The sequence below is a fragment of the Micropterus salmoides genome, unplaced genomic scaffold (genome assembly GCF_014851395.1).
Source record: "Micropterus salmoides isolate LMB-PRFRI ecotype aquatic unplaced genomic scaffold, ASM1485139v1 Ms_hic_scaffold_679, whole genome shotgun sequence".
NCBI lineage: Eukaryota > Metazoa > Chordata > Actinopteri > Centrarchiformes > Centrarchidae > Micropterus > Micropterus salmoides.
Window position 1 is genome coordinate 1 of NW_024044436.1, and position 23631 is coordinate 23631.

The 23631-nt window shown below is 44.8% G+C and overlaps 1 protein-coding gene across 1 annotated transcript; it reads right to left on the reverse strand.

Annotated features, from left to right (window-relative positions):
• Positions 1-3616: 3616 nt before the first annotated feature.
• LOC119891052 (tetraspanin-12-like) lies at positions 3617-22241 on the reverse strand. Its single transcript, XM_038702384.1, has 7 exons — positions 21374-22241; positions 19993-20075; positions 19127-19262; positions 7336-7401; positions 5796-5903; positions 5567-5710; positions 3617-3886 (listed from the first exon to the last, which is right to left on the reverse strand). Exons 1-7 carry the CDS (start codon positions 21437-21439, stop codon positions 3617-3619), a joined length of 873 nt encoding a protein of 290 aa, XP_038558312.1. The 5' UTR covers positions 21440-22241.
• Between the last annotated feature and the right edge of the window lie 1390 nt (positions 22242-23631).

Consider the following 23631-nt stretch of genomic DNA (forward strand, 5'->3'; position numbering starts at 1 on the left):
AACACAGCTCACGTTTGGTATGAAAATGAATCTCCTCTCTCTCTCTCAGCGTCACCGTTTCACCAGCGGTGACCAGACGAACTGTAATCCCTTTCTTAGAGAACACGCCGTGACTCTCCTCACCTGGACCTTTTCCAGCTTCACCTGTGGACGCTTCGCCCCCTCAGCTGGATTTAAAGTTTGCAGGAGGAAACGGCGGATACGTTGGTTTCTTGGACGGCTGAAATGGATTTCTTTGGTTGTTTTTTATTTGTAAAGACACCAGAAGTTGCCCTACGTTTCAGAGGGAAACTACAAACCCTGCTCGCAGCCCCTGATTAATCCCCCATCATCCTTCACTGCTTGACTAAACTGTGACATATGCAATCAGCGTATCTTGGTTTATTCCCTTGTTTTGTAAACTTTGAATTTAGGCTCAGAAACATATTTTTGGTTGTAAGAAGAAAAGCATTATTATTATTATTGTTGTGTTGCTGTTGCTAGTGCACCTGGCTTGTAATGTTCTTTATGGGTTGGTAATCATCTTTTTCTCAGTCATTCCCATAAGACGTGTCTTACGTTCACTTTGCATTGTTTTTCTGAAGCGTTCCCGACACGACTGCATGCGTTTGGATCAGTCGTCATGTCGGAGGCACGACGTGATGAAAGGGTTTACTTGTAAATTGAAGAATTTCTGATAATTGTTACTTCTGCTTTGTTACGACTTGTGTTATATTGATAAATATGAATTATTGAGGATAATATAAAAAGAGAAGCTTCCATGGTTTTAGTCCGGTGCGGTGTCTGAGTAATCCAATAAAACATTGTCCTATTAAAACTCTCCAACAGGTCTGGCTGGTAATGTTTTCTTTTGTCTTTGGACAGAATGTATGGAATCATGAACAGCTGCTCCACCGTGTTTAAACTGCTTCAACTAAACTTTGTCTTTAGCTTCGCAGAGGAATGAAAGGATTGTTGGATTTACTATTACGATTTGTTCTTTATTTTTTGTTTATGACCCCTGAGATGCATCTCAGGACCTCCTGGAGGTTTGTCCACATGTGGAACTACTGGATGAGAGTCTTTTCAGTCACCCTTCCATAAAAATAATCCCGGTATAATGAACGGAAAACCTGAAAACACTGCGTTCTACCTTTTATCCAGACTAACTGTTAATGAATCATTTGTTCTGCTAACACACCCGTGTGACCCAATGATGCCTGTGCTCCACCTCCAAAAACCCACTTGTCCCGCCTGTCCCACCTGTCTCCCCTGTCCCCCTTGTCTCACATGTCCGCCTGTCTCCCTGTCCCACCTGTCTCACATGTCCTGCCTGTCCCCATGTCCCACCTGTCTCACATGTCCCATCTGTCTCCCCTGTCCGCCTGTCCCGTCTGTCCCACCTGTCCCACATATCCCCCCTGTCCCGCCTGTCCCCCGATCCCACCTGTCTCCTGTTCCGCCTATCCCGCCTGTCCCACATGTCCCCCCTGTCCCGCCTATCCCCCCTGTCCCCCCATCCCACCTGTCCCGCCTATCCCGCCTGTCCCACCTATCCCACCTTTCCTGCCTGTCTCACCTGTCCCGCCTTGTTTCACATGTCCCGCCTGTCTCACCTATCCCACCTGTCTCACCTATCCCACCTGTCTCCCCTGTCCCACATGTCCCACCTGTCTCACATGTCCATCTGTCTCCCCTGTCCCGTCTGTCCCACCTGTCTCCCCTGTCCCGCCTTGTCTCACATGTCCCGCCTGTCTCCCTGTCCCACCTGTCTCACATGTCCTGCCTGTCCCACATGTCCCACCTGTCTCACATGTCCCATCTGTCTCCCCTGTCCCGCCTGTCCCGTCTGTCCACCTGTCCCACATATCCCCCCTGTCCCGCCTGTCCCCCGATCCCACCTGTCTAGCCTGTTCCGCCTATCCCGCCTGTCCCACATGTCCCCCCTGTCCCGCCTATCCCCCCTGTCCCCCCATCCCCACCTGTCCCGCCTATCCCGCCTGTCCCACCTATCCCACCTTTCCTGCCTGTCTCACCTGTCCCGCCTTGTTCACATGTCCCGCCTGTCTCACCTATCCCACCTGTCTCACCTATCCCCTGTCTCCCTGTCCCACATGTCCCACCTGTCTCACATGTCCCATCTGTCTCCCCTGTCCCGTCTGTCCCACCTGTCCCACATATCCCCCTGTCCCGCCTGTCCCCGATCCCACCTGTCTAGCCTGTCCCGCCTATCCCGCCTGTCCCACATATCCCCCCTGTCCCGCCTGTCCCCCCCTCCCCCAGTCCCGCCTATCCCACCTATCCCCCTTCCTGCCTGTCTCACCTGTCCCACCGTCTCCCCTGTCCCGCCTTGTCTCACATGTCCCGCCTGTCTCACACCTATCCCACCTGTCTCCCCTGTCCCACCTGTCTCACATGTCCTGCCTGTCCCATGTCCCACCTGTCTCACATGTCCCATCTGTCTCCCCTGTCCCGCCTGTCCCACGTCCCACATATCCCCCCTGTCCCGCCTGTCCCCGATCCCACCTGTCTAGCCTGTTCCGCCTATCCCGCCTGTCCCACATGTCCCCCCTGTCCCCTGTCTCCCCTATCCCGCCTGTCCCCCATCCCACCGTCCCACCGATCCCCCTGTCCCCCCTCCCACCTGTCCGCCTATCCCGCCTGTCCCACCTATCCCACCTTTCCTGCCTGTCTCACCTGTCCCACCTGTCTCCCCTGTCCCGCCTTGTCTCACATGTCCCGCCTGTCTGACCTACCCACCTGTCCACCTATCCCACCTGTCTCCCCTGTCCCACCTGTCTCACATGTCCTGCCTGTCCCACCTGTCTCACATGTCCCATCTGTCTCCCCTGTCCCGCCTGTCCCACATGTCCCCCCTGTTCCGCCTGTCTCCCCTACCCGCCTGTCCCGACTGTCTCACCTGTCCCCCTGTCCCCCCAGTCAAACAGTTGTTCTGAGGACAGATCAGCGTGATCCTGCTTTAAGCTCGGTTTTATTCCAGTGGGAAAACGATCAAACGCTTCGATACAAATATTATTCATCATTCAACCCATGCACATTTTCACAAGTACAGCTCTGAGCACGTGTGCTGAGGTTCCAGTGGGTCCTGACACGCCGCCACCAGCAACAACGCCGTCTTGTTCTGACACTCTGGCTGAAAAGCTTTTTTAACAGTCTGTCGTCTCTTTAGTGGTGACCAAGCCAAAGTTCTGTGGTCGTTTCCTTTAGTGCTTCGGGTTCATAACGGCGTCCAGTGAAAAGCAAACAAGTCCCAGAATCCACCGGGTTTCTGCAGAGTCAGCTCCTCAACTCTGCAGCGACTCATACTCATAACAAAGTTTGTTCCATCGTTTCTGTCAGAAATAAAAAGCTTGTATCTCCAGGTGACGCCACTGACAGAAGATCAGACAGGAAACGAAGCTCGGGAAGCAAACGCTCAGTCCCGGTGAAATAAACCGAAGGTGAAGATTTGGAGGACGGGTCTGAGCTTATTATTTCTGACAGAATCGATGGATTAACCACTGGAAGAAGCCCGAATATCTTGGATTCCTCGGCTGAGTTCAGGCTACGACAGACGCTCCATCTCAACTGGAGTCCGCTCGGCCTGACGGCGGCGGCGGTGGCGGCGGCGGCCATGCTAGTGCAGCTTCGATCTGTGCGGTTGCAGCCTGTCTGGACGCTTCACTGAGGGGCCATGTGTCACCGTGAGGGGGGTGGAGTCATCTGGCGGCGGCGGTGTTGCAGAGTCCAGTTCCGGAGACTTTCGCCCGTAATAAAGCGCCCAGAGCAGCGTGAGGGTGAGCGCCATGGCCAGGATCTGAGCCACGCCGATGGACACGCCCAGGAAACGCAACACCTGCAGCTGCTTCGTCCCTCGAATGAAGCTGTAGATCTTTGGACCGCAGCCCTGAAACACAGAAGATCAAACCGCCGTCAGTCACGTGACTTTCATTAGAAACCAAAGAAACGCTTTGAGGCTGAGAAACGACTTCTTTTATTGGTCAGCAGCCGAATGTGAGCAGGTCACCTTCAATACGTTTAAATTCAGCTGCAGGAAAGACAGCTGGTTTAAATATGCAGGCCAGGGACCCGAGGCCAGGGGCCCGAGGCCAGAGGCCCGCCGAGTTCTGCAGGGACTGTTTAATGATTCAACTACAGTTCTAAATAATATACACTGTACACACACTGTATACACACAGTACACACTGTATACACACTGTATACACACTGTACACACACTGAATACACACTGTACACACACTGTATACACACAGTACACACTGTATACACACTGTATACACACTGTACACACACTGAATACACACTGTACACACACTGTATACACACAGTACACACTGTATACACACTGTACACACACTGTATACACACAGTACACACAGTACACACTGTATACACACTGTATACACTGTACACACACTGTACACACTGTATACACACTGTATACACACTGTATACACACAGTACACACAGTACACACTGTATACACACTGTATACACTGTACACACACTGTACACACTGTATACACACTGTACACACACTGTACACACTGTATACACACTGTATACACACTGTATACACACTGTATACACAGTATACACACTGTATACACTGTACACACACTGTACACACTGTATACACACTGTATACACACTGTATACACAGTACACACTGTACACACACTGTATACACACTGTACACACACTGTATACACACTGTATACACACAGTACACACTGTACACACACTGTACACACACTGTATACACACTGTACACACACTGTATACACACAGTACACACTATATACACACTGTATACACACTGTATACACACTGTACACACACTGTATACACACAGTACACACTGTATACACACTGTATACACACTGTATACACACAGTACACACACTGTATACACACTGTACACACTGTATACACACTGTACACACTGTACACACACTGTACACACTGCACACACTGTAACACACACTGTAACACACTGCAACACATTGCAACACACTGTAACACACTGCAACACACTGTACACACTGTACACACACTGTAACACACTTCAACACATTGCAACACACTGTAACACACACTGCAACACACTGTACACACTGTACACACACTGTAACACACACTGCAACACACTGTACACACTGTACACACACTGTAACACACACTGTAACACACTGTAACACATTGCAACACACTGTAACACACACTGCAACACACTGTAACACACACTGTAACACACTGTACACACTGTACACACACTGTAACACACACTGCAACACACTGTACACACTGTACACACACTGTAACACACACTGTAACACACTGTAACACATTGCAACACACTGTAACACACACTGCAACACACTGTAACACACACTGCAACACACTGTACACACTGTACACACACTGTACACACACTGTACACACTGTACACACTCCCTGCAGACTCACTTCACATTTCAGGTTTCAGCTCTGACTCTTTATGAGACGATCAGAGAAGATAACGTGTGATGGTTCAATCGTCCAATGAGAGGTGGCGGTGGCTCACCTCTTGGTGGAGGTCACTGAGGTCGTGGTAGTGGGCGTGGCGAGCACATCCTGGATACTGATTGGAGCAGCAGGAGTCAGGTGGCCACTCCATCTCTGTCATCTCCAGCCAATCGGTGAAGTAGATCACCCCGCAGCATTTAAACTGTGCACAGGTAAACACACAGCTGTCAGGTCACATGACAACAGCGTGTGTGTGTGTGTGTGTGTGTGTGTGCGTGACCTCTGACCTCTGTCTGGAAGCTGTTCCAGGTGTGTGTGAGCCACTGGTAACGCTGCAGGCCGAAGTTGGGCATCCGAGACTTCAGGCTGATCATGTCAGAGCGCTGCACCGCGGGCTGGACAGACGGACAGACGGGCGGATGAGGACTTAACGTTTCTAACACGTTACAGATTACAGTGATGAACACGTCATTAATGATCATCCATAACAGAATATTTGTTATTCTGTTCTTTTGCTTTTGCCACACGAAGTTCATTTTGATGGGAAAACATTTGAATGCAGGACTCCTCTTACCTTTCTGTTTTCTCTAATCACACAGAGAAAATCCTCAGTCTTATTATTAGTTTATTTTTAATTTAGCTTCGTAGGGAAAAGACTTTCCCCAAAGGTTCTGGAAAACCGGATTTCAGGACTGGAAGCTAATGTGAGGTTTGTAAACCAGCTGCTTCTGGGCTGCAGGGCCACTCGTTCTTCCTGCGTACACGAGCACAGGTTGTCCTGAAGGTGGCGCCGGAGGAAGGATCATCAGATTCACAGAAAGGTCCACTGAGTCCTGACGTTCTCTGGCTTTCGCCAAATCTGGATTCATTCAGGTCTTTTCTGCAGTTTCTGGACACCTGAAGTCTTCACCTGTCAACATGTGACCTCTGAGTCACCCCCCCCCGTGATAATCATCAGCCAGGTGCCTCAGCTATCTGCAATCCTGATAAAACAACACTCACACTGACTACAATACCCACAACCCCCTGTAGGCAGATGAGCCCTGCAGAGATGGGGCACAGGTGAGATAGTGAAGTTGGCCTGCAGGTACAAACACACAGCTGCTGTTTGTCCTTCTAATGAAGACTCCACCTGTTCAACCCCAGGAGCGTCTTCTTCTTCTACTGCTGTTTCTTTGAAGATCCTGTCCATGTTCACCTGATTTAATTAGCTTCATGTTCTGTAGTAGTTGTGTGTGTGTGTGTGTGTGTGTGTGTGTGTGTGTGTGTAGTAACTGCTGATGGTGAAACAGGATCTGACCTGAGAGCAGCAGCGAGCCGCTCGTGTCTGACATTTCTGGTTATTCTTAGCAGCGTAACTTCAGTTTCTACCAGCAGCTGAATATATCTGCAGCTGCTCACTAGCTCCTCTCTGATTGGTCGGTTTGAGACGTCCAGCGGAGGATCAAATATTCACATGCTTCATGAAAGTGAGAAACTTCAGCGTGTCGGGACAAAAACATCTGAATGACGGCGTAATTCTGAATTCATGAGGAAAGGTTAGGGTTAACACAACAAGTTGCTGTTGTTCTCAGATTCATTTATGATTTACCAAGAAAAAGTTATAATTTTAAGAGATATTTGAATATTACAAGATCATTTCAGGAGGAAATTAGACATTTGAAAATAAAGTCATTTGCAGGATGTTGTGGTTTTGTGAGAGAAAGCTGCTGTGGCACTTCAGTGATTTGATGTTCAGATTGTAAAAGTTTGGCTCTGAACAATAAGTAATATTCAGACTGTTCTCTGCAGCTTTGGGTTGTGACGAGGAGGAAAGAGTTTTCTCACCTCGTCGTAGGTCCACACAGCGCTCGCCAACTCCACGCAGAAGATCACCAGCAGGCTGCAGAAATACTGAAGCAGAAGGAAAGACAGAGTTCAGCCTGAGAGGCGTTTGGGTGAAAACGTTAAACTAAGTTTATCTTACTTCACCTGGCGCTTCCTCGCGTGATTCTAAGAACACGCCGCTGATAAAACACTTAACTGTGACTTTAACGAGTTTGACAGTTTGGTGTTTCTGCTAACACATCTGGATCGGTTCTATGTTCTCTGTACGTTCTCCTGTCAGATGTAAAGCTATTAAAGTGTACAAACTGCTTCACACACACAGTGCAGTGAAGATGGCTGTGAGTGTCCTCGACATATCAGCAAACTGACGCTGTAGAGCCCGTTTATAGCGCGCGCACACACACACACAAATGCATTGCAACACACTGTAACACACTGCAACACACTGCAACACACTGTAACACACTGTAACACACTGTAACACATTGTAACGCACACTGTAACACACTGTAACGCACACTAACACACACTGTAACACACTGCAACACACTGTACACACACTGTAACACACTGCAACACACTGCAACACACTGTAACACACTGTAACACACTGTAACACATTGTAACGCACACTGTAACACACTGTAACGCACACTAACACACACTGTAACACACTGCAACACACTGTACACACACTGTAACACACTGTAACACACACTGTAACACACTGTAACACACTGTAACACATTGTAACGCACACTGTAACACACTGTAACACACTGTAACGCACACTAACACACACTGTAACACACTGCAACACACTGTACACACACTGTAACACACTGCAACACACTGTAACACACTGTAACACACTGTAACACATTGTAACGCACACTGTAACACACTGTAACGCACACTAACACACACTGTAACACACTGCAACACACTGTACACACACTGTAACACACTGTAACACACACTGTAACACACTGTAACACACTGTAACACATTGTAACGCACACTGTAACACACTGTAACGCACACTAACACACACTGTAACACACTGCAACACACTGTACACACACTGTAACACACTGTAACACACACTGTAACACACTGTAACACACACTGCTACACACTGTAACACACACTGTAACACACTGTAACACACTGCAACACACTGTAACACACTGTAACACACACTGCAACACACTGTAACACACTGTAACACATTGTAACGCACACTAACACACACTGTAACACACTGTAACACACTGCAACACACTGCAACACACTGTAACACACACTGCAACACACTGTAACACACACTGTAACACACTGTAACACACTGTAACACATTGTAACGCACACTAACACACACTGTAACACTGTAACACACTGCAACACACTGTAACACACTGTAACACACACTGCAACACACTGTAACACACACTGCAACACACTGTAACACACTGTAACACACTGTAACACACACTGCAACACACTGTAACACACTGTAACACACACTGCTACACACTGTAACACACTGTAACACACACTGCAACACACTGTAACACACTGTAACACACTGTAACACATTGTAACACACTGTAACACACTGTAACACATTGTAACGCACACTGTAACACACTGTAACGCACACTAACACACACTGTAACACACTGCAACACACAGTACACACACTGTAACACACTGTAACACACACTGTAACACACTGTAACACACACTGTAACACACACTGTAACACACTGTAACACACTGTAACACACACTGCTACACACTGTAACACACTGTAACACACTGTAACACACACTGTAACACACACTGCTACACACTGTAACACACACTGTAACACACACTGTAACACACTGTAACACACACTGTAACACACTGTAACACACTGTAACACACTGCAACACACTGTAACACACTGTAACACACACTGCAACACACTGTAACACACACTGTAACACACACTGTAACACACTGTAACACACTGTAACACACACTGCTACACACTGTAACACACTGTAACACACACTGCTACACACTGAAACACACACTGTAACACACACTGTAACACACTGTAACACACACTGTAACACACTGTAACACACTGCAACACACTGTAACACACTGTAACACACACTGCTACACACTGTAACACACACTGTAACACACACTGTAACACACTGTAACACACACTGTAACACACTGTAACACACTGCAACACACTGTAACACACTGTAACACACACTGCAACACACTGCAACACACTGTAACACACTGTAACACACTGTAACACATTGTCACGCACACTGTAACACACTGTAACACACTGCAACACACTGTAACACACTGTAACACACTGTAACACACTGTAACACACACTGCAACACACTGTAACACACACTGTAACACACTGTAACACACACTGCAACACACTGTAACACACACTGTAACACACTGTAACACACACTGCTACACACTGTAACACACTGTAACACACACTGCAACACACTGTAACACACTGTAACACACTGTAACACATTGTAACGCACACTAACACACACTGTAACACACTGCAACACACTGCAACACACTGTAACACACTGCAACACACTGCAACACACTGTAACACACTGTAACACACTGTAACACACTGTAACACACACTGCAATACACTGTAACACACACTGTAACACACACTGCAACACACTGTAACACACACTGCAACACACTGTAACACACACTGTAACACACTGTAACACACACTGCTACACACTGTAACACACTGTAACACACACTGCAACACACTGTAACACACTGTAACACATTGTAACGCACAGTAACACACACTGTAACACACTGTAACACACTGTAACACATTGTAACGCACACTAACACACACTGTAACACACTGTAACACACACTGTAACACACTGTAACACACATTATAATACACACTGTAACACACTGTAACACACTGTAACACACTGTAACACACTGTAACACATTGTAACGCACACTAACACACACTGTAACACACTGTAACACACACTGCAACACACTGTAACACACTGTAACACACTGTAACACACACTGCAACACACTGTAACACACACTGTAACACACTGTAACACACTGCAACACACTGTAACACACACTGTAACACACTGTAACACACACTGCTACACACTGTAACACACACTGTAACACACTGTAACACACATTATAATACACACTGTAACACACTGTAACACACACTGCAACACACTGTAACACACACTGTAACACACACTGTAACACACTGTAACACACTGTAACACACACTGTAACACACTGTAACACACTGTAACACACATTATAATACACACTGTAACACACTGTAACACACACTGCAACACACTGTAACACACACTGTAACACACTGTAACACACACTGTAACACACTAACACACTGTAACACACATTATAATACACACTGTAACACACTGTAACACACCGTAACACACTGTAACACACTGTAACACACTGTAACACACACTGCAACACACTGTAACACACACTCTAACACACTGTGACACACTATAACACATTGCAACACACTGTAACACACACACACTGTAACAAACTGTAACACACCGTAACACACTGTAACATACTGTAACACGCATTGAAACACATTGCAACACACTGTAACACACACACACTGTAACACACTGTAACACACCGTAACACACTGTAACACTGTGTAATACACATTGAAACACACTGTTACACACTGTAACACACATTGTAATACACACTGTAACACACTGTAACACACATTATAATACACACTGTAACATACACTGTAACACACCGTAACACACTGTAACATACTGTAGCACACACTGTAACACACTGTAACACACATTGAAACACACTATTACACACTGTAACACACTGTAACACACATTATAATACACACTGTAACATACACTGTAACACCGTAACACACTGTAACATACTGTAGCACACACTGTAACACACTGTAACACATTGTAATACACACTGTAACACACACTGTAACACACTGTAACACACACTCTAACACACTGTAACACACTGTAACACACCGTAACACACTGTAACACACTGTAACACACACTGTAACACACTGTAACACACACTCTAACACACTGTAACACACTGTAACACACCGTAACACACTGTAACACACTGTAACACTGTGTAACACACATTATAATACACACTGTAACACACTGTAACACACACTGTAACACACTGTAACACACTGTAACACATTGTAACGCACACTAACACACACTGTAACACACTGTAACACACACTGCAACACACTGTAACACACTGTAACACACTGTAACACACACTGCAACACACTGTAACACACACTGTAACACACTGTAACACACTGCAACACACTGTAACACACACTGTAACACACTGTAACACACACTGCTACACACTGTAACACACACTGTAACACACTGTAACACACATTATAATACACACTGTAACACACTGTAACACACACTGCAACACACTGTAACACACACTGTAACACACACTGTAACACACTGTAACACACTGTAACACACACTGTAACACACTGTAACACACATTATAATACACACTGTAACACACTGTAACACACACTGCAACACACTGTAACACACACTGTAACACACTGTAACACACACTGTAACACACTAACACACTGTAACACACATTATAATACACACTGTAACACACACTGTAACACACCGTAACACACTGTAACACACTGTAACACACTGTAACACACATTGCAACACACTGTAACACACACACACTGTAACAAACTGTAACACACCGTAACACACTGTAACATACTGTAACACGCATTGAAACACATTGCAACACACTGTAACACACACACACTGTAACACACTGTAACACACCGTAACACACTGTAACACTGTGTAATACACATTGAAACACACTGTTACACACTGTAACACACATTGTAATACACACTGTAACACACTGTAACACACATTATAATACACACTGTAACATACACTGTAACACACCGTAACACACTGTAACATACTGTAGCACACACTGTAACACACTGTAACACACATTGAAACACACTATTACACACTGTAACACACTGTAACACACATATAATACACACTGTAACATACACTGTAACACACCGTAACACACTGTAACATACTGTAGCACACACTGTAACACACTGTAACACACATTGTAATACACACTGTAACACACACTGTAACACACTGTAACACACACTGCAACACACTGTAACACACACTGCAACACACTGTAACACACTGTAACACACTGTAACACACACTGCAACACACTGTAACACACTGTAACACACACTGCTACACACTGTAACACACTGTAACACACACTGCAACACACTGTAACACACTGTAACACACTGTAACACATTGTAACACACTGTAACACACTGTAACACATTGTAACGCACACTGTAACACACTGTAACGCACACTAACACACACTGTAACACACTGCAACACACAGTACACACACTGTAACACACTGTAACACACACTGTAACACACTGTAACACACACTGTAACACACACTGTAACACACTGTAACACACACTGCAACACACTGTAACACACTGTAACACACTGTAACACACACTGTAACACACACTGCTACACACTGTAACACACACTGTAACACACACTGTAACACACTGTAACACACACTGTAACACACTGTAACACACTGTAACACACTGCAACACACTGTAACACACTGTAACACACACTGCAACACACTGTAACACACACTGTAACACACACTGTAACACACTGTAACACACTGTAACACACACTGCTACACACTGTAACACACTGTAACACACTGTAACACACACTGCTACACACTGAAACACACACTGTAACACACACTGTAACACACTGTAACACACACTGTAACACACTGTAACACACTGCAACACACTGTAACACACTGTAACACACACTGCTACACACTGTAACACACACTGTAACACACACTGTAACACACTGTAACACACACTGTAACACACTGTAACACACTGCAACACACTGTAACACACTGTAACACACACTGCAACACACTGTAACACACTGTAACACACTGTAACACACTGTAACACATTGTCACGCACACTGTAACACACTGTAACACACTGCAACACACTGTAACACACTGTAACACACAGTAACACACACAGTAACACACACTGTAACACACTGTAACACACACTGTAACACACTGTAACACACACTGCAACACACTGTAACACACACTGTAACACACTGTAACACACACTGCTACACACTGTAACACACTGTAACACACACTGCAACACACTGTAACACACTGTAACACACTGTAACACATTGTAACGCACACTAACACACACTGTAACACACTGTAACACACTGTAACACACTGCAACACACTGTAACACACTGTAACACACTGCAACACACTGTAACACACTGTAACACACTGTAACACACACTGCAATACACTGTAACACACACTGTAACACACACTGCAACACACTGTAACACACACTGCAACACACTGTAACACACACTGTAACACACTGTAACACACACTGCTACACACTGTAACACACTGTAACACACACTGCAACACACTGTAACACACTGTAACACATTGTAACGCACAGTAACACACACTGTAACACACTGTAACACACTGTAACACATTGTAACGCACACTAACACACACTGTAACACACTGTAAACACACTGTAACACACTGTAACACACATTATAATACACACTGTAACACACTGTAACACACACTGTAACACACTGTAACACACTGTAACACATTGTAACGCACACTAACACACACTGTAACACACTGTAACACACACTGCAACACACTGTAACACACTGTAACACACTGTAACACACACTGCAACACACTGTAACACACACTGTAACACACTGTAACACACTGCAACACACTGTAACACACACTGTAACACACTGTAACACACACTGCTACACACTGTAACACACACTGTAACACACTGTAACACACATTATAATACACACTGTAACACACTGTAACACACACTGCAACACACTGTAACACACACTGTAACACACACTGTAACACACTGTAACACACTGTAACACACACTGTAACACACTGTAACACACTGTAACACACATTATAATACACACTGTAACACACTGTAACACACACTGCAACACACTGTAACACACACTGTAACACACTGTAACACACACTGTAACACACTAACACACTGTAACACACATTATAATACACACTGTAACACCGTAACACACTGTAACACACTGTAACACACTGTAACACACACTGCAACACACTGTAACACACACTCTAACACACTGTGACACACTATAACACATTGCAACACACTGTAACACACACACACTGTAACAAACTGTAACACACCGTAACACACTGTAACATACTGTAACACGCATTGAAACACATTGCAACACACTGTAACACACACACACTGTAACACACTGTAACACACGTAACACACTGTAACACTGTGTAATACACATTGAAACACACTGTTACACACTGTAACACACATTGTAATACACACTGTAACACACTGTAACACACATTATAATACACACTGTAACATACACTGTAACACACCGTAACACACTGTAACATACTGTAGCACACACTGTAACACACTGTAACACACATTGAAACACACTATTACACACTGTAACACACTGTAACACACATTATAATACACACTGTAACATACACTGTAACACACCGTAACACACTGTAACATACTGTAGCACACACTGTAACACACTGTAACACACATTGTAATACACACTGTAACACACACTGTAACACACTGTAACACACACTCTAACACACTGTAACACACTGTAACACACCGTAACACACTGTAACACACTGTAACACACACTGTAACACACTGTAACACACACTCTAACACACAGTAACACAGTAACACACAGTAACACAGTAACACACTGTAACACTGTGTAACACACATTATAATACACACTGTAACACACTGTAACACACACTGTAACACACTGTAACACACTGTAACACATTGTAACGCACACTAACACACACTGTAACACACTGTAACACACACTGCAACACACTGTAACACACTGTAACACACTGTAACACACACTGCAACACACTGTAACACACACTGTAACACACTGTAACACACTGCAACACACTGTAACACACACTGTAACACACTGTAACACACACTGCTACACACTGTAACACACACTGTAACACACTGTAACACACATTATAATACACACTGTAACACACTGTAACACACACTGCAACACACTGTAACACACACTGTAACACACACTGTAACACACTGTAACACACTGTAACACACACTGTAACACACTGTAACACACATTATAATACACACTGTAACACACTGTAACACACACTGCAACACACTGTAACACACACTGTAACACACTGTAACACACACTGTAACACACTAACACACTGTAACACACATTATAATACACACTGTAACACACACTGTAACACACCGTAACACACTGTAACACACTGTAACACACTGTAACACACACTGCAACACACTGTAACACACTCTAACACACTGTGACACACTATAACACATTGCAACACACTGTAACACACACACACTGTAACAAACTGTAACACACCGTAACACACTGTAACATACTGTAACACGCATTGAAACACATTGCAACACACTGTAACACACACACACTGTAACACACTGTAACACACCGTAACACACTGTAACACTGTGTAATACACATTGAAACACACTGTTACACACTGTAACACACATTGTTATACACACTGTAACACACTGTAACACACATTATAATACACACTGTAACATACACTGTAACACACCGTAACACACTGTAACATACTGTAGCACACACTGTAACACACTGTAACACACATTGAAACACACTATTACACACTGTAACACACTGTAACACACATTATAATACACACTGTAACATACACTGTAACACACCGTAACACACTGTAACATACTGTAGCACACACTGTAACACACTGTAACACACATTGTAATACACACTGTAACACACACTGTAACACACTGTAACACACACTCTAACACACTGTAACACACACTCTAACACACTGTAACACACTGTAACACACCGTAACACACTGTAACACACTGTAACACACACTGTAACACACTGTAACACACACTCTAACACACTGTAACACACCGTAACACACTGTAACACACTGTAACACTGTGTAACACACATTGAACACACTGTGTAACACTGTAACACACTGTAACACACACTGTAACACACACTGTAACACACTGTAACACTGTGTAACACACATTGAAACACACTATTACACACTGTAACACACTGTAACATACACTGTAACACACCGTAACACACTGTAACATACTGTAGCACACACTGTAACACACTGTAACACACATTGTAATACACACTGTAACACACCGTAACACACTGTAACACACACTCTAACACACTGTAACACACACTCTAACACACTGTAACACACCGTAACACATTGCAACACACTGTAACACACACACTGTAACACACTGTAACACACTGTAACACACCGTAACACACTGTAACACACATTGTAATACACACTGTAACACCCGCTGATCCTGAACAGAAACATCTTCATCAGTAAATGTACTGAGTGGAAACAGGAAGTGTGGACGAAGCAGCCGAGCTTAAGTTTAGTCGGAGGAGTTTGGTGTCTTTATGACTATTTATAATCGACCTTTTCCTGGTTTCCCAACAGACAGAAATATCTGACCTCAGATCTGCTGCATGGAAACAGAAGATGATCACAGGTTTGATCAGATCAGATTAATGACGTGCTTTGTGTGAATCATGTGTCTCTAAATGACCCATCAGAAACATCCGGAAGCTGCATTACACCTCTACAAGTGTTAGAGCCACGTCTGGCTGTGAGTCTGAGGTGACTTCAGCTTCCGTTGGAGTTTTACCTTCAGCTGATAAATCATCCATCTGCAGTGTTTCAGAAGGGATGGTGAAGTACTCTGATCTTTTACTTCAGTAAAAGTACTGATACCACAGTGTTACTACTACTACTACTACTTAAAGTATGAAGTAAAATCCCTCATTATGCAGAAGTTATCCAATTAATTAATATGTATTATTGGAATTTTATTCCTGATTCATTTAAGATGAATCTGAACATTGTCAAAGTGCAGCTACAATGTGCAGTTTATAAACTGATCACATGTTAATCTGCATTCTTATCTGAACAGACGTTCAGTACTTGAGCTGGTTTCAGAACAGTCTTACAAGCAGCTGGTCTGTGGACGGGGTGAGTTGGAGCAGTTGTTTCCTTTGTGATGTGGTTTCCCAGGTGTCTCGGGGGTGACTCAGGTAGGGTGGGTGCACTTCCTGAAGTCTGTGTTGATTTCCCATCACCCCCTCTGGGAGTCCATTCAGCAGACTGCAGCTGCACTCTGTGTCCCAGCGTCTCGTCTTTCAGAGACAGGCTGAAGGGACCGTCTTATCTCCTCTGTGGGACAATACAGACACCTGACACCTGGCCCCGCCCACTCAGGTAGCAGCAGAGAGGTGATCTGGATCACAGACTGACCTCCGTTCAGACTTTTGACTTGATTTAATGAGGAGGATTCAGCAGCTCGTCCTGCAGCTGATGCTCAGAGTTCATGTTGTATTAAGGTTAGACACAAGCGACGGGTAATGTTGTGTACCTGCTGCAGGAACCTGCTGACTGTAAAATCTGTTCATGTTCATCACATGAGTAATCAGATTACTCCCCAACCTCATTTACGATAGACCGCAATCACACTGTGACTTTGAGACACTAGTGGCAACTTTGGGCTGGAAAATGTGGCGAAAACTTTTGTCAGGAATGATTAAATTTCTGTGTTTTTAAACCTTCACATATGTTGGTGTTGGAATAACTAACCGGCTGCAGCAGTTGCAACATTTTGCTGGAGAGAAGAGACAAACCCCTTTCCCTCGTTTCCACAGGCGTCTTCCTGTCACCAGGAGTCCCTCGTAGGGATCCTTTCCATGATGTTGTCAGACACCTGGTAAAACAGTCTTAGCCTGTCGGCGGCAGAAAGAAGCTCTTTCTGTGGATGCTGTTTTGACAAAGGAATATGTTGGAGCCGCTGCAGCTGCCGACCGAAGCATCTACTGCACGATTCAGGACCTTCTGTACCTACAAGTCATTGCAACACCAACATGTGGGAACACAGAGCCCAGGTTTAAAAATACTGAAACTATCCTTTAAATCATTTTTCCACCTGTTTGATTCAGATTGACATCGAAACATCCAACACGTGTAACTGCTTCTACATGAGAGCAAATATTGCAGATTTATGTACATTTTAACTTTTTAACGTTCATTGTGTTTATTACAAATTTGTTTTCATCATCAACCGCAACTCAATGAGAGTGTAAAGCGTACATTTGCGTTCATGCAGAGTCCAGGAGGATCTGGTAAAGTCAACATGTTGCATGTGACAACATTTGCATGCAAACACTAATAAAAAGCGGTCTGGGTGAAAACGTACCCAGGACAGCAGCAGCAGGTTACATCTGAGCGTGCCGCAGTATCCCACCATGGCCACGATGATGAGGAAGCAGCACACAGTGATGATGACAGGATGAACAGCTGGAGAATAAGTGAGGATGGCTGCTTCCTCCAACCTGCAGACACAGAGATACAAATACAGTCCAGACGTCTCTATATTTATCTCTCTGCTGCAGCGCTGTTAATCCAGCAGCTCGGCTCTGTCAGAGTCCTCACTGGGTTTACACAAAGACCAGTTCACTCAGGATCCAGGTCCTGGACACTGTTCTTCACTAACACATGTCCTGTGTAATTACGTCATCTGTGCCAAAATGTCAGTCTCATTGTAAAATGCACTTTAGAAAAGTACTTAGAAGGACAATATTCTGCATGCATTTTGACTCTTTCATTAAACTTTCCTCTTTAAAATGTTCTTTATTTTCTTCATGAGATAAATAAGATTTGCTTTATCATGCTGGAGTCAGGTATGAAGGTGACTTATAAGGATTACTATAAATACCAAGCAGCTGAGACAGACTCGTTGATGCTGGGAAATACATATGATCATTCTTCTAACTTTCTGAAACAGACAATCCGACATCACACCCAGGTCATGCTGTGATTGGTCAGCTGCGTAGAGGTAAGGAAGTAGGTTCGAAGGTTTCATGAGGTCACCACTGAACATCTCCAGGAGAGACTGAACATGTGAGATGTCGAGACAACAACACAGAGACTCAGACACTGGAGAGAGAGGCAGGGTGATGTCAGACGACCTGGTTATGTGAAGCAGACTGAGACCTTGAGGCTCCTCATCAGGATCAGGTCTGATTGTGTTACCTGAGCTCTGTCTGTCTGTGTGAGCCTCACCTGGTGTGGGCTGTCAGGGTCAGGACGGTGTTCAGGGGGTCTCTGATCCAGGCTGCCACTCCCAGCACACATGCTGACATCAGCTGGACACAAACATATAAACACACATGGATCAGTTTCTGCTGCCTACAAATAACATCTCAGTATGTGAAACATGTTCTCACAGACAGACGTGGCCTACTTTCACTGAAACTTTAACTTTCTCTACAAACTCTAACTTTCACTGAAACTTTAGTATTCACTGAAAACTCTAACTTTCAAGCCAAACTTTTACAAGTGGAAAGGGTTACTGAGTACATTTACTCAACTACTGCATTTAAGTTATGGTGCTACAACATAATTCCATAAGGTGGCTCATGTATTTAAAATACATATTAGAATTATGTAATCTGTATTTCATAGGGTCGATGAAAATAGTTTCAAATTTTGCGTCAAAATACTAATGTTTTATATTTTTTAGTTTAAAAAACTGTAAAATACTTTGTGAGGGGCCTACATAATGGCATCATGAAAAGTGCTGCCTCTGATTGTGGCTTCCTCAGTAATTTGCCCAGACGTGTAGAGAAAGACAGTACAGAAAACTGATTCGGACCTGAAGAAGAAGGTCGAGGTGAGAAATGTGCAGGTTTCTAGCTTTCCAGACAGTTTGGAGTCCGTTTAGCAGCTGAGGTTAAATCCTTCACCAGTTTATGTTCCAGCTAACTATCTGACCCGAGCAGTAGCCCTCACAGTTAGCTGCTACTTTCAGCCTGTGTTGAGTTTTCATCAGCTGCGCAGAGCTGAGCAAACTGTTAAACATGAAGCTGTTATTTTAAAAGAAACCTTCACCTGGGTGATCCCATGTGAGGATCCGAGCTGTCTGAAGTATCGGCAGGTGATGGACTTAAAATGGGGGTCTTTGGTTTCTTATTTGAAAATACATGTTAATATATTTTTGTTAATATTTCTAAACATTAATGTGAAATTATAACATGAAATGTGTGAGGTTGTGATCTTAACTACCATGTCAATTATCACATGTTAAGTTATTTGGCATGTGAGACGTTGCATGTTAAAGCACATGTGGATAAAAGTGAAATGTGTAAATTCACATTTGATAAATATCTGATCTTCACATGCAATAAAATCACAGGTGTTTATTGGTGAAATTCACACATGTGAAATGCGTGAAAGCCACATTTTTACATATGAAAAGGTTTCCACATGTCAAACAGGCATGTGGAAAGATGTGAAGTTCTAACCTGATTGTTTTAGTTTTGCACGTTATTAAGTCACATGCTGTTTTCGTATTATGCTCTCTTTTGCTGTCATGATCGATTAGTGATTAATAAAGCTATCAGAATCAGCTCCAGCCCCTGACAGAGTGAGACAAAGTTCTCACCCAGAACAGCAGGTTGAGCGCGAACAGCAGACAGCGCAGACACCTCACCGCGTCCTCCCGAGCCATCCCGACCGGAACTCCGGGGTCCAGCTCATCTGAGCCCGGGGCACCATGGCAACATTTTCACTGCCAACACACAACACAGAGCCCGGAGAGATGTGTGCGGAGATAATCACTCATTAGAGAGGAGCCCCTTCTCGGAATCTGCGGCTGCTCCGTGCGTAAAAACCGCATTCCGCTCTCTGCGCGTCTCCCACTCGGCTCCGTCCGGTGTCTTGTTTTAGCAGCTCGTGTTTATCCGTGAGAGGCTCCAGGAAACTTTCACAACAGGTGGTTTCTTACTTTCCCTCAGCCCCGCCGGGGTGATGGAGGGTTCGGTGCTGACACTAGCGCACCGCGCGGATCAGTTAAAAAACACTTCACGCGGATCCACGCGATTGCATTGCTTTTCTTCTGTGACCCAAAAACTTCAAACCGAAACTCCAAAGCTTAAAAACACTAGCCTACTCAAAATAGACTTTAGACTACACTTAACAAAGATCCACCAGTCTGCGTTAAATCCTCTCTACAATCAGACTGTGACGCGTAAACTTTCCTTCAGCAGCCTCAAAACTCCAAACTGTCGAGCTGGAGTCCGGAGGGTTGGCTGCGGTTGTAGCCGGAGCCTGCAGCAGTTTGGAGGGGCGGTGCGCTGTCCCGTCCCGTCCTGCCGCTTCTTCTTCTTCCTCACTAATTAACTGCGTGCAGCAGCCTCCCTCCCTCCCCCGGCAGTCAGTGAGTCCTGGGGGAGGACAGAGGAATGTGTCCGCCTCCAGCCGCAGAGCCGCGGGGTCAGCGGGCCAACAGGCTGAGAGTGTTGTTGTGTTGAAGAGGATGAAGCTGCAGGGACACATGGAGGCCTCTGCCGGCAGGACAGCAGCATGCAGAGGGAAACATGGCGCTTAATAACGTGCATATATCAATTTATGGCCAAAAGTATGTGGACACAATCTGCCAGATAGATAAAGGATGTGTAAACAGCAGAACAGCGGCAGGGTTTTCACATCAGAGCTTTCAGAGTCACAACAAAAGTCTCAGATAGAGCCTAGTTAATATAAAAATAAGAAACTTTATTTAACAAAGTGCTCTTAAAAGCTGTTCAGCAGAAATACAAGAACAACAGAAAACTCTCTGTAAATGTGCACACAAAAATAAAACAGCCTGAGGATGCTGATTCCTCAGTTTGGAATTTAATAATTCTAGTTGTGAAATGTTCCCATGTTGGCTGAAGAGCAGGAGGCCCCTGTGCCAGTTATCATTCAGGGAGAGGGAGTGAGGAGGGTGGACATACAGGTTCAAGAAAAACTGGACTGGTATCACAACTCTGACACCCTGTTCAGGAAGAGCAGGAGGCTCAGATCCTTCAGTGTGTACAACAGGCTCCTGCAGACCTGTCTAGGCCTATGTGAGCCCTGGGGTGCCGGCACCGGGGCCGCTGAGGCCTGCGGACTCAACCAGCTGGTAAAGAAGACCGGCTCTGTAGTCAGGCTGGAACTGGACAGACAGGAGGGTGAAGTTCAGGATCAAACCCATCCTGGATGACTCTCACCCCACCAGGTGCCATCAGACTGTCCAGCAATGAGACCACAGCCTCTACAGGCCCGAGCTTTATTTACATCTCCTATTTCTTTTCACTTTCTCTATTTTCTGCCCTTGTGTTGCTGCAACAACCCATTTTCCCTGCTGGAGATCAATAAAGGTTTATCTGAAATACTTGATCCCTGAGGGGAAGTTCATTATTACAATTTCTGACTTGCAGATCAGTGCGATTAAGAAATAGAATAATAATAGAAAAATAAAATAAAGGAGTGTGGATGTGCTCAGTATTTTACACTATTAATAGAACTGATGAACAGTACTGAAGAAGTAGTAGTGATAATGAGAGGAGCAATATTGCACAGGATGTGAAGTACTGCACTACAAGGTCCAGTTTAACAACTGAGGGTCTAAGTGTTTGACCCTCTGAGGGAGGAGTTATAAAGTTTGATGGCCACAGGCAGGAAGGACTTCCTGTGGCGCTCTGTGGTGCATTATGGGGGATGAGTCTGTCACTGAAAGTGCTCCTGTGTTTGAGCAGCACGTCATGGAGCGGGTGGGAGACATTGTTCAGGATGACAAGTAGCTTGGACAGCATCCTCCTCTCTGAGAGCCCAGCTCCACTCCACAGCGTCACTGGCCTTGGATCAGTTTGTTGAGCCTGTTGGCGTCCGCTACCCTCA

Coding starts and splice junctions, on each gene's coding strand:
- LOC119891052 (XM_038702384.1), bottom strand. CDS start 21,439: ATGGCTCGGGAGGACGCGGTGAGGTGTCTGCGCTGTCTGCTGTTCGCG. Junction 20,076..21,373: donor CGCTCAACCTGCTGTTCTGG/GTGAGAACTTTG, acceptor GTTTGTGTCCAG/CTGATGTCAGCATGTGTGCT. Junction 3,887..5,566: donor TCAGTGACCTCCACCAAGAG/GTGAGCCACCGC, acceptor TCTGTGTTTCAG/GGCTGCGGTCCAAAGATCTA.